Source organism: Macaca mulatta, chromosome 4 (assembly GCF_049350105.2).
Source record: "Macaca mulatta isolate MMU2019108-1 chromosome 4, T2T-MMU8v2.0, whole genome shotgun sequence".
In the NCBI taxonomy this organism is placed as follows: Eukaryota; Metazoa; Chordata; class Mammalia; order Primates; family Cercopithecidae; genus Macaca; species Macaca mulatta.
The window spans coordinates 102807116-102819399 of NC_133409.1; the positions used below are offsets into that span (position 1 = coordinate 102807116).

General features: G+C 37.2%; 1 protein-coding gene across 10 annotated transcripts in view; it reads left to right on the forward strand.

Moving 5' to 3' along the window:
- UBE3D (ubiquitin protein ligase E3D) overlaps positions 1-12284 on the forward strand; it is a 179844-nt gene that overhangs the window by 35203 nt on the left and 132357 nt on the right. For all 10 annotated transcript variants that reach the window (XM_077999705.1, XM_002808392.4, XM_077999709.1 and 7 more), the window contains 3 exons: positions 5419-5488; positions 6911-7019; positions 10320-10483. In XM_077999705.1, the coding sequence (XP_077855831.1) occupies positions 5419-5488; positions 6911-7019; positions 10320-10483 (343 nt within the window). The remainder of the gene's footprint in view (positions 1-5418; positions 5489-6910; positions 7020-10319; positions 10484-12284) is intronic.

Genomic DNA, 12284 nt, shown 5'->3' on the forward strand with positions numbered 1-12284 from the left:
GAGCCCTCCAACTCTCTAGGAAGTTTCAAGCTTTCCCACATTTTCCTCTCTTCTTCTGAGCCCTCTAAACTGTTCCAGCCTCTGCTTGTTACCCAAGTTCCAAAGTTGCTTCCACATTTTCCAGTATCCTTACAGCAGCACCCCACTCTACCAGTACTAATTTACTGTATTAGTCCGTTCTTATGCTGCTAATAAAGACATACCTGAGACTGGGTAATTTATAAAGAAAAAGAAGTTTAATGGACTCACAGTTCCACATGGCTCAGGAGGCCTTACAATCATGGCAGAAGGTGAAGGAGGAGGAAAGACAGGTCTTACATGGTGGCAGGCAAGAGAGCTTGTGCAGGGGAACCGTCTTTTATAAAACCATCAGATCTCATGAGACTTATTCATTATCATGAGAAGATGATATGGAAAAACACGCCCCCATGGTTTAATTACCTCCCACTGGGTCGCTCCCATGATACATGGCAATTATGGGAGCTACAATTTAAGATGAGATTTGAGTAGAGACACAGCCAAACCCTATCAGAAACCTCTTTTTTTTTTTTTTAATTAGCCTCAGGTATTTATTATAGCAATACAAAAACCACCTGCTGCACAAAGGATGATAGATGAGCTGAGATAACTTCTCTGCCCTAACACAACTCTAGCTGACTCCTAAACCTTGCATACACACAAAAAAATGGCAGGGAGTATCTATTGTATGTATTTTCAGTAAGAATTGAAAGCTTAGGGGGACCTGTGAATTTGCTGTGACTTTGATTGCATTCCTCAATCCACATACAACTTGGGTAGCAGAAGGTAATTTTTGTAAGAAGCCTTACTGGCTTGAGGTATTTGAGTAGAGCCTTGCCCAAAATTATTTGCTGACAGCTAACCTATACAGGTGCAGTGGATACTTGCTAGGGAACCAGACTAAAAAAAAAAATTAAAACTGAGTAGAGACATTAGTGGCTACACGCTGTGGGGAGATACATTTCACAGTTCGAGTCCAGGCCAGTCAATTGATTGCTATCCCAACCAATAACCAACAACCGTCAGAAGAGCAAAACAAAATCCACATTTGCCCCAACATATTGCACACAATGTCCTGCTTCTGTCTAAAAATTATTAGGTGTGCAAAGAAACTGAAAAGAATGTTTCATACTCAAGAAAAAAGGACTTAATAAACAGGTACTTAGTAAACACAAATATTCGATTGAGCAGACAAACATGTGGAAGCAGCTGTTATAAATATGGCAAATATTTATATTTGCTTAGCATATTTAGCAATATGAAAGGTGTGAAGGTAGCTGAAAGGAAAAGGAAACTGTAACAGTAAGTATATTTAGGAAAGACCCACAGTAAAATTTCTTAAAAAGTATTATAATTGATATCAAAAACTCAGCCAGTGGTTTAACACCAGATTAGGTAGAACTTGAAGATAGAATTAATGAACAAAAGAGAGACGACAAGAAAAACCTGTTATGTAGCACAGAGAGACAAAGGCAAAAAATATAGAAGAGAGAGTAAGAGACGTAGAACATCGACTATCCATTGTATGTTTAATCAGACTTCCAGGAGGAAAAGAAAGGAGCATGGGCAATATTTGAAGAGATAATTGTTGAGAATTTTACAAAAGTGATGAAGAACAGCAATCTATAGATTCAAGGGACCCAGTGATTTCCAATTCAGTGAAGCCCTAGCAAGAAAAATAAAAATAAATCCATACCTAGACACATGCAAGTAATACTGTAGAATAAAAAGTGGGGATAATCTTAACTGCAGCTGAAGAAAAATGACAGAGTTCCTTCAAAGGAACAGCAGTAATGGAAGTCTGAAGACAGTGGAACAATATTGCCAATGTGTGCAAATAACTGTTGATCCTAGGACTTAATCTCAAGTGAAAATTTCCTTTAAGAATGAAGGCTAAGATAAATATGTTTTCTGACAAACACAAACTGGGATAGTTCAATACTAATGGGTTTTTTTATTTTTTATTTTGATTTATTTATTTTTTTTGAGATGGAGTCTCGCTCCATCGCCAGGCTGGAGCGCAGTGGCGCAGTCTTGACTCACTGCAACCTCTGCCTCCTGGGTTCAAGCGATTCTTCTGCCTTAGCCTTCCAAGTAACTGGGATTACAGACATGCGCCACCACGCCTGGCTAATTTTTGTATTTTTAGTAGAGATGGGATTTCACCATGTTGGCCAGGCTGGTCTTGAACTCCTGACCTCGCGATCTGCCCGCCTCGGCCTCCCAGAGTGCTGGGATTACAGGCGTGAGCCACCGTGCCTGGCCCATAGTGGTTTCTTATGAAAAGAAATTCTACCTGTATTCAGGTAGAAGAAAATGGTCCCACATAGAAGGTCTAATTAAGTTCAATAAGACTTATTAGTCTTATTGTCTGAATAGTGAATATTCAGATAACGCTTAAATGAATATTAACTGTAAAGCAATAGAAATAATACTTGTGGGATTAAAATAATGTAATTAAATTATAGATTAACAACACATGGGATAAAAAGGGTCACTTCTACTTTGGGAGGCGGAGATGAGAGGATCCCTTGAGACCAGCCTAGGCAACATAGTGAAACCTTGTCTCTACAAAAAATTGACCGGGCATAGTGGTGCATCCCTGTAGTAGTCCTAGCTACTCAGGAGGCTGACGCGGAAGGATCACTGAAGCCCAGGAGTTCGAGGTTACAGTGAGCTATGATCACACCACTGCACTCTAGTTGGGCAACAGAGCAAGACCTGTCTTAAGTAAATAAATACATACATACATACATACATAGTCATTTCATAAAGTTAAAAAGATTTAGTTTGTGTAACAACATGACTTCAAAATAGTAAATATTGACAGATCTTCAGGGAGAAATGGGTAAATCTGTCATGGCTCTCTATATATTAATCTATGAAACTATTTTATTTTTTTGACCTTTTCTGTGTATAATATTGAGCAATTACATACTTTTTCAAAAAATAACTTTCTGTCTTATTAAAAGTTGTTTGACAACACTATTTTATTTTATTTTTTAAGAGATGGGATCTTACTCTGTCTCTCAGGCTGGAGGGCAGTAGTTCACTGAAGCCTCAGACTTCTAGGCTCAAACAATCCTCTTGCCTCAGCCTCCCAAGTAACTGGAACTACAGGCACACGCCACTCAGCCTGGCTAATTTTTAAAAGATTTTTTTTTGTAGAGACAGGTTGTTGCTTTGTTGTCCAGGATGGTCTCAAACTCCTGGGCTTCAAGTGATCTCCTGGCTTGGCCTTCCAAAGTTCTGGGATTAAGTGTGAGCCACTGTACCTGGCCAACAACACCATTTTTAATGACAGCCTCATTTTTAATTATTTCTGGTTTTAATTTGACCTATTTAAAATTTGAAACATGCATGGAATTATGTTGCCTGAATATCTGTTTAACCCATCCTCAATTTTTAGACACTTGTTTTCAGTATTTTTCTATTGATATTATTATGAGTATCACTATAGATAAGTGTTTTCATATACCAGTGTGTATTTTTTTGAAATAAATTCTTATATGTTTATGGTGTCACAATACATATACAATTTTTTGTTTGTTTGTTTGTTTTTAAGACGGAGTCACATTCTGTCACCCAGGCTGGAGTGCAGTGGCGCGATCTTAGCTCACTGCAACATCCGCCTCCCGGTTTCAAGCAATTCTCCTGCCTCACCCTCCTAAGTAGCTGGGACTATGGGCGTGGGTCACTGCGCCTAGCTAATTTTTGTATTTTTAGTAGAGACAGGGTTTCACCATGTTGGCCAGGCTGGTCTCAAACACCTGACCCCAGGTGATCTGCCTGCCTCGGCCTCCCAAAGTGCTGGGATTACAGGCGTGAGGTGTGATTGTATATGTAGGCACCCAGCCCTACATGCACAATTTTAAGGCCTTTGCCAAGTGGCTTTCCGGAAGTCTGTCATTTTCAATTCTCACAGCAGTATGTGAATAAGCATATCCATCTATGTGAATAAGTGTATCCAGCACTATACCTTATCGTTTTAAAATATTTTGTTTGATGCAAAAAAAAAATGTTATTTTGATGTACATTTTCTTCATTGTTAGTGAGATTAAACTTTCTTAGATTTTTTTTAGAACTCCAAGATGGTTGTGTTCACATTTATGTCTATTAAATATCTATTTAAAGTTTTCTGTAAGCAATCAGATAACCAGATTTAGTGAGAATTGTACATCAATAGAGTCATTGAGATTCTGGGTAGATTCTAATGTGAGGTTCACTGCTTCTGTGTTTCGGGTGCTATGAGTAAAAACCCCTTTTCAGATAGGAGCACTCAAACATCAAAGGCAAAGTGGGTATAGTTAGCGTAATGGACAGAAAGTCATGGCAACAATTGGAATAATCTGAGTTATTCAGTCATATGGTGTTTGCTAGTTGATCATGGTGTTGTCTAGAAGTGAAATAGATAGCAAGCCTGCTAAAATCTTACTTGATTTGTATAAGCAGAAAGTTCTGTCAAGTGAATAAAAGTTGAGCTTGCATCATAAAAACAGAGAGTCCTGGCCCTTCAATTCTCACACTTGAGCCTTTGTAGACCCAGGAACCCTTGAATGAAGGAAAGGGCAGATGCCCTCAATGAAAAACCCTAGTATGCTACCTAAAATTTATACTGTTAATCTTTCTCCCAGCCTTCCACAAAGGGAACCATGGCCTTTCTCAGGGTAACAGTTCCGCATGTGCACTGGGGAAAAGGAAATAATCACCCCTTTTGGGACTGCTGGACACTGGTTCTAAATGAACACCAATTCTAGAAGACCCAAAACATCACTGTGGCCCTCCAGTTAGAGTAGGGGATGGGGTCAGGTGATCAATAGAGTTTTAGCTCAGGTCCATCTCACAGTGGGTCCAGTGGATCCCTGAATACTTCCTGTGATTATTTCCTGAATTCCAGAGTGCTTAACTCAAATTAACACACTTAGCAGCTGACAGAATCCCCGCTTTAGTTCCCCAACATGTGAGTTGAGGCTATTTTGGTAGAAAAGGCCAAGTGGAAGCCATTAGAACTGCCTTTATCTGGGAAAATAGTACATCAAAACCAAAGACAAACCAGAAGTCTTTTTCATTGACTTACAGGTTTGTAGCTATTCTGTAGAATTGAGGAAACCCAGTGACTAATTTCTATCTAAGTGCACTATGCCTGTGATGTGACAACTTTTATAATCTTCCATATGTGTGAGCAGAATCTCTGGGCATTATTTTCTAAAAAGACACAGAAGCTTCAGAACTATCTCCTTGTAGTGACCAATGCTTTGTCTTCTGAAACTAAGTAGTTTTGGGAAAATGTTACCAGTATGTTTAATATTTAGTTTGGAATATTATAATTTGGAGTCAACAGGCCCACAATAAAATTATTAGTGTATTGGGGAGAGTCTTAATTTTCTTTTTTGTTTCTAGAAACCACCAAGTTTTACATGACAGAGATAATCATTCAGTCATCTGAGAGGAGTTTCCCCATCATACCAAGGTACAAATAGCAAATTACATTTATTTGTAATTTCTTTTTTTCCCCTATTCAGACCTTTTTTTTATTTTTAATTTTTTGGTTTTGAATTTATTTTTTATTTTAATAGGTTTTTGGGAACAGATGATGTTTACTTACATGAATAGTGATGATTTCTGAGATTTGGGTGCACCCATCACCCAATCAGTCAGTGTTCACTGTACTCAATGTGTAGTCTTTTATCTCTTACCTCTCCCCCCGCCTTTTCCCTAAGTCCTCAAAGTCCATTGTATTATTCTTATGCCTTTGCATCCTCATAACTTAGTTCCCACTTATGAAGGAGAACATATGATGTTTGGTTTTCCATTCCTGAGTTATTTCAATTAGAATAATAGTCTCCAATTACATCCAGGATGCTGTGATTGCCATTATTTCGTTCCTTTTTGTGGCTAAGTAGTATTGCATGGTATATATTTGTAATTCCAAATTTAGGAAAAAGGAAGTACAATTGATGATATGGGAATTCATTTTTATTCATACCTTTCTTTATTTGGAAAAGGAAAGAGAAAGCCTTTTAGATAGTTGAACCAAACCACACATATAAAAGATTTGAGGATTTAAAAAAATGTTTTGCTCCATATAGTGCTGTAGACAAATGTGCTCTTATAAATCTTCTAATTCTGAAAGTTTTCTATGCTTATTTCTATGTGCCAGATATCTAGAATTTTATCACCTAGTCACCAATAAGTTTTTTGAATAGCTTCTGGTTTTAATTTGAATTATTTAAAATTTGAAACATAGGTCAGTTTCAAATGACTCCTGTGTTTTAAAAACATGGTACTTAGCCCCTAAATCTATTAGTGTTTTTATTTCTTTGACTCTTTTTAGTTTGCAAACAAGTTAACCATGATATGCCTTTATTCCTGTTTATTTGTTGATATCCTAAAATTATGGCAATCTGAGTATAGCCTTGAACTTTATCGTTATGTAAATACTTGGATTCTGTACCTCAGAGCTGACACTTTAGGGACACTTTCCATCCAAATGGAAGAAAATGTAGACAATACTGTCTGATGTTTGGAAGGAAATTTCTTGCCTCCTTTTGTAAGTTAGTTATTCTCTGTTTAATATGCTACAGCACAAATGGAGTATTGACTTGTTCTAACATGGTATTTTTTTATTCAGTAGGGGTGAATAGTTAGGTTTGGTGTGGAAAGTGTATTAAGGATTGGAGAATAGATTTGAAGAAGAATGGAGCAAAGCTGAATACATTAAACTATATTAAAATCCACATCAATGTGGATTGTGAGGGAATGAGCAGTACATAGAAAAGTCTGGAATGTGGATGTCTCTGCCTTTTAGGTACCCTGTGGGTATTTTTGCTTATCTTACCAGTTAGAGTTATTATGAGACACACGTTTTGAAAATTGATTTCTGTTCAAACAGGTCTCAGTTTGTCCAGAGCGTGATCACCCAGTGTCTGGTGCAGCTCTCCTCTGCTAGAAGTACTTTTAGATTCAGGATTCAAGGTCAGGACGACAAAGTGTATATCTTGGTAAGAAATTATTTTATCCAGCTTTTGTAGCCTAGGAATCCAAGGTCTCAGAATTCTTTAGTTTTTTCATTTTTTTTTCTTAATTCTCAGGTGTGGAAAATAAGTGATTAAAAATGTTAATATCAGGCTGGGCATGGTGACTTATGCCTGTAATCCCAGCCCTTTGGGAAGCCAAGGTAGGGGGATCACTTGAGGTCAGTAGTTCGAGACCAGCCTGGCCAACATGGGGAAACCCCATCTCTACTAAAAATACAAAAATTAGCCTGGTGGATGGCCCATGCCTGTAGTCCCAGCTACTCAGGAAGCTGATGCAGGAGAATCGCTCGAAGTCGGGAGGTAGAGGTTGCAGTGAGCCAAGATGGTGCCACTGCACTTAAGCCTGGGTGACAGAGCAAGACTCCATCTTAAAAAAAAAAAAAAGTTAATATCAGTTTAATTCATAAATCAAACTCCCTTAATTTAATAGCAGATGATCAAGTGCCTCTATGTACTAGTTACTAGGGATACAGAGAAAATTCCTGATTCCTGCTATTTAGAAGCTCATACCACAAAATCAGGGTTTTTTTTTCTTTGTTTTGAGATGGAGTCTCGCTCTGTTCCCCAGGCTGGAGTGCGGTGACACGATCTTGGCTCACTGCAAGCTCAGCCTCCTGGGTTCACGCCATTCTCCTGCCTCAGCCTCCCGAGTAGCTGGGACTACAGGCACCCGTCACCACGCCCAGTTAATTTTTTTGTAGAGATGGGGTTTCACCGTGTTAGCCAGGATGGTCTCGATCTCCTGACCTCGTTATCCACCTGCCTCGGCCTCCCAAAGTGCTGGGATTACAGGCATGAGCCACTGCGCCTGGCCAAAATCAGATTTTTTACTCTCAGTTTGTAATGGCTTTTTTTTTGGTCACTATAACACTATTCTGTCTCACCTTTTTTTTTTTTTTTTTTTCCTATTTCGTACTCTTATGTTTAGAATATGTCCTATTGCTCCTGTTTGTTTTTTGTTTTTTTGAGATAAGGTCTTACTCTGTCACACAGGCTGGAGTGCAGTGGCAGGATTATGGCTCACCACAGCCTCGACTTCCCAGGCTAAAGTGATCCTCCCACCTCAGCCTTCTAAATAGCTGAGACTCCAGGCCTACTCCACCATTCCCAAACAATTTTTTAATTTTGGAGATGAGGTCTTGCTATGTTGCCCAGGCTGGTCTTGAACTCCTGGGCTGAGGTAATCCTCCCACTTTGGCCTCCCAAACTGTTGGGATTATAGTGGGATTACAGGCATGAGCCACCATACCTGGACTTCTTTTGTTGTTTTTAGTTGCTCTGATTCTGTGATATTTGAGAAATAGTGGCAATTTTTGAGGAAGAGGCTTTGTGGCTAACAATCATCCCAGCATGTACTACTAGAGCCTAATATTACACTGCCTCTATTAAAAATAGTGTCCTTCAGAAACAAATTTTGAGCATTTATCTGGATAACCAAGAATCATAGCCCAAATATCCTCTCTACTTCTACATCTATTTTATTCAACCAGTAAACATGTATGGAGCACTTCTTATATGATAGACACTGTTCCAGGTGCTCAAGGTAGAGCCCAAATGCCTTTATGAAACTAAAAAGCTAATATGGAAACATAGTAACAAAAAAGAGGGAAGGGCCTGAGGTTGCTGTTAGGTGTGACTCTGTAGCTGGCCATCCCTTATGAGGACCCTATGCTCTTCTAATTGTAGATAATTTCTATGAAAACCTAAAATATTTTCTGACTGATTTTGATACTAAATATACCTCACAGTTATCTGAAATCAGTTTTAGTTTTTATTTTATTCTAAGATTTCAAATTGAAAATCAGGAGTAGGAACTTCTGAAACTTTCTAACATATATTTAGATTTTTCTTTTTTATAAAATATTCTTGAAACACAATCAGGGACCATGAAGAACATAAAATGTTCCTTTTCTTGCCTTGCTATATCATACTATTCAGGGGGCAATCAGTAATAACAGTCTGATATGTGTACTTCATTATTTTTATTCTTTCCATATACGACTATATATATGTACACTCACAGGTGTTTATCTATTTGTAAAAAAAAAAAAAAAACCAGTATCATATGATTAGTGTTTTTCTGCAACCTGCTTGCTTCACAGTATGTATCTTGAGGATTGTTTTTGTTAGTTTAAATGTAGGTCTGGCTCTTTAATGACTGGAATTTTGCTGTATGACTGATAAGACTGAACTGCAATGAAAATAATCTTTGCCTGTATCTTTTAGTACTTCTTTATAAATGGATCTTTCTAATGTAATATAGTATTAGAATTTGTGTATTTGAAACTCAGGTAATTATCACCTTGCAAAAAAAGTTGTACTAATTTATCTTTTATAGTAGTCATTCTTGGTGTGCCACCCAGACCCCATACTGGGTTGATGCACCCATTCCCAGCTGCTGACAGTGTTGGCTAATAATGGCTCACAGCTGCCCCCTTCTCCAGAGACTTCCTTTTCAGATGACAGGGGTTGCCTTGCCCAGAAGTTACCTGTCTGCCACAATCCCATCTCCCTGACTTACCCCTTCTTGGTCAGCCCACTGCCAGTGATTTGATCCTGGGGCACAGAAAGCTAGGGACTCTTGTCTCAAAGTAGAACAAACTCTGTAGGTGGGATTCATGCTGTAGAACTCCCCCATTGATCAGGCCAAAACCAGACTCCAGATGATTCTATATCCTTAATTAGCTCTTTCCCCTTCCTTATCCCATTTCCTTCACTTTTCTCCTGTGAGTTCTCCCTCAGTGAATCACATGCATCCAAATCCCAAAACACTTTACCAGCAGTGTATTGGAATGCCCACTTCAAACCCCTTTTCTGAACTAGATGTTATCAATCCTTTTATATTTGCCAATCTGATCAATGAAAAATGGTGGCACACAATTTCACATTTATTAGTTACATTAACATTCTAATATATGTTTATGTATCTTTTATTTCTTCTGTTAATTCTGTTCATATTCTTTGCCTGTATTTCTCTCGGGCTGTTTTACCTCCTTACTGAAGCTCTGTATATTATAGATAATAACGTTGTTACTTATGCGTATTTTCTCTGAGTCAGTTGTCTTTTTTTTTTTTTAACTTTATGTCAATTGCTCTACCAAGTGTTATATTTTGAAAGGCCTACCTAGCTTTAAAATTATGTACATGATTCTCATATTTATTTTTTCTGGGATTTTCATAGTCTCTTTTTTGTTTTTGAAAAGTCATAAGATGTGGATAAGGTGACAATATTCTTATACTTGGACTTTCTCTTCACATCTTTAGCTGTGGCTTTTAAATTCAGACAGTTTGGTGATTGAATCATTGAGAAATTCTAAATATATCAAAAAATTCCCATTGTTGGAAGACACATTGAAAGCAGATTCTAGTTCTGCCTGGAGTGCTATCAAGGTCCTCTACCAGCCATGCATCAAAAGCAGGAATGAAAGGTAAGTTGTGCATTTGTTTTCTCATCCACATTATGTTTTATCTTTTGTTGTCATGTTGGTGTTAAGAAATTAATGAATTAAATGCCACTATACCCCTTCCCTGCTTGAAGCTTCTAGGAGCCATACTGCTAAATATTATATGTTTAAAATAGGTTGAATTATTACAGATGATTCATGCTAATATGCAGAAAGCTTGCTTTTACCAAAAATTATTTTTTTTTCTTGTAATCTAAGCTGTCTGTACATATGGCTGCAGTACTAAATCCGACTTCAACAGTGATGAATATTTACCAATAAGCACTTTCCAGGCATCAGGATACAATAATGAACAAAACACAGCCCCTACCTCTTAGCATTGTTGTTCTAATGGGGGAAGGCAGACCATAAACAAAACAGATTCTTATGTCTCTTACTATGTGTCAGGCACTCATCTAAGAACTCATAGGTCATTTAAGCCTAACAACAACCTGTGTGGTAGGTACTATTATCATCCCCACTTTAAAGATAAGCACACTAAGATACTGGTAGTAAATTACTCTAGTGAAAAATGAAACAAGGTAAGGTAGTTGGCGAGGGGTAGGATGGGAGTAGGATGTTGTCATTTTATATTGCAAAGTCAGGAAAGATTCCTTAGATGAAGTGATATTTAAGCAGATAACTTGAAGGAAGTGAAATGCTGAGCCATATCTGATGGAAGATCATTCCCAGAAAAGGAAACAGCAGGTATTCTTATTGTAACAGAATCAAAGTTTGTACTTGTCCTGTACTCTCAGATGGGTTTGATCAAATTTGTCCTAAGGACGGAAGGATCTTAGTCTTTTTCTGGAAAGTAAATAAGACATTGAAAAAATTAATTATGTTTCTTATGCAAGTAGTACCAGTCATAAAAGATCCAAACACTAAGAGACATATGTAAGGTAAAATTATATCCCTCTCCAGAAGTAAAACATTTGTTGTGTACTCTTCCACTTCTTTTTCCATTCATTTTGCACCGAAACGTGTATTTTTTTACACTTAAGCCCATGTCTTAGAGATTCTTTCCATGTCAGTGCTTGACATTTTGTGAAATGGAGGTACTATAAATTACTTAGCCATTTTTCTTTTAATGGATATTTGGTTTATTACTTTTTTGCTGTTATAATTAGTGTTGTAATCTTGTATATTTGTTTTCTGATTATAAGTTTTCTATATTAGGGGAATTTCTAGAGATACAATTGTTGAGTCAAAGGGTATGGACATTTAAAATTTTGAGAGGTAGTATCAAATTATTTTGTAAAAAGGTATCATGAATTTATACTCCCACCTGAAGTTTTTATAAATGTCCATTACCCTGAATTCTCACTGAAATTTCCATTTAGATTTTTGCCTATCTGATGTGATTCTAAAGGAAACAGGTACTTGACACTATCCTTATATTTTATTGAGGCATGTTCAATGGATGCATCTCAGTTTTATGCTTTTGAGACTCTTTTTGAGGGCTTGGAATTTTTTTTTTTTTTTTTTTTTGGTGCCCTTATACGTAGTCAACTATTAAGCTCTACATTGATTATATTTTCTTTTGATGTCTGTGTGTGTGTGTGTGTGTGTGTGTGTGTGTGTGTGTATCTTTATATATTTAGGTTTATATCATCAAATTTATTAAAACTCTTTATATTCATCTTTTCTATTTATTGAAATGTGGACTTTTCTGACAGGTATGTTGAATCTTACATTATGATTATGTAAGTAATTTTCTTCTGTTTTGATTCTAGTTTTCACATTATATATTTTAAAGCTGTATTGTTAGAGAAATAAAAGCATG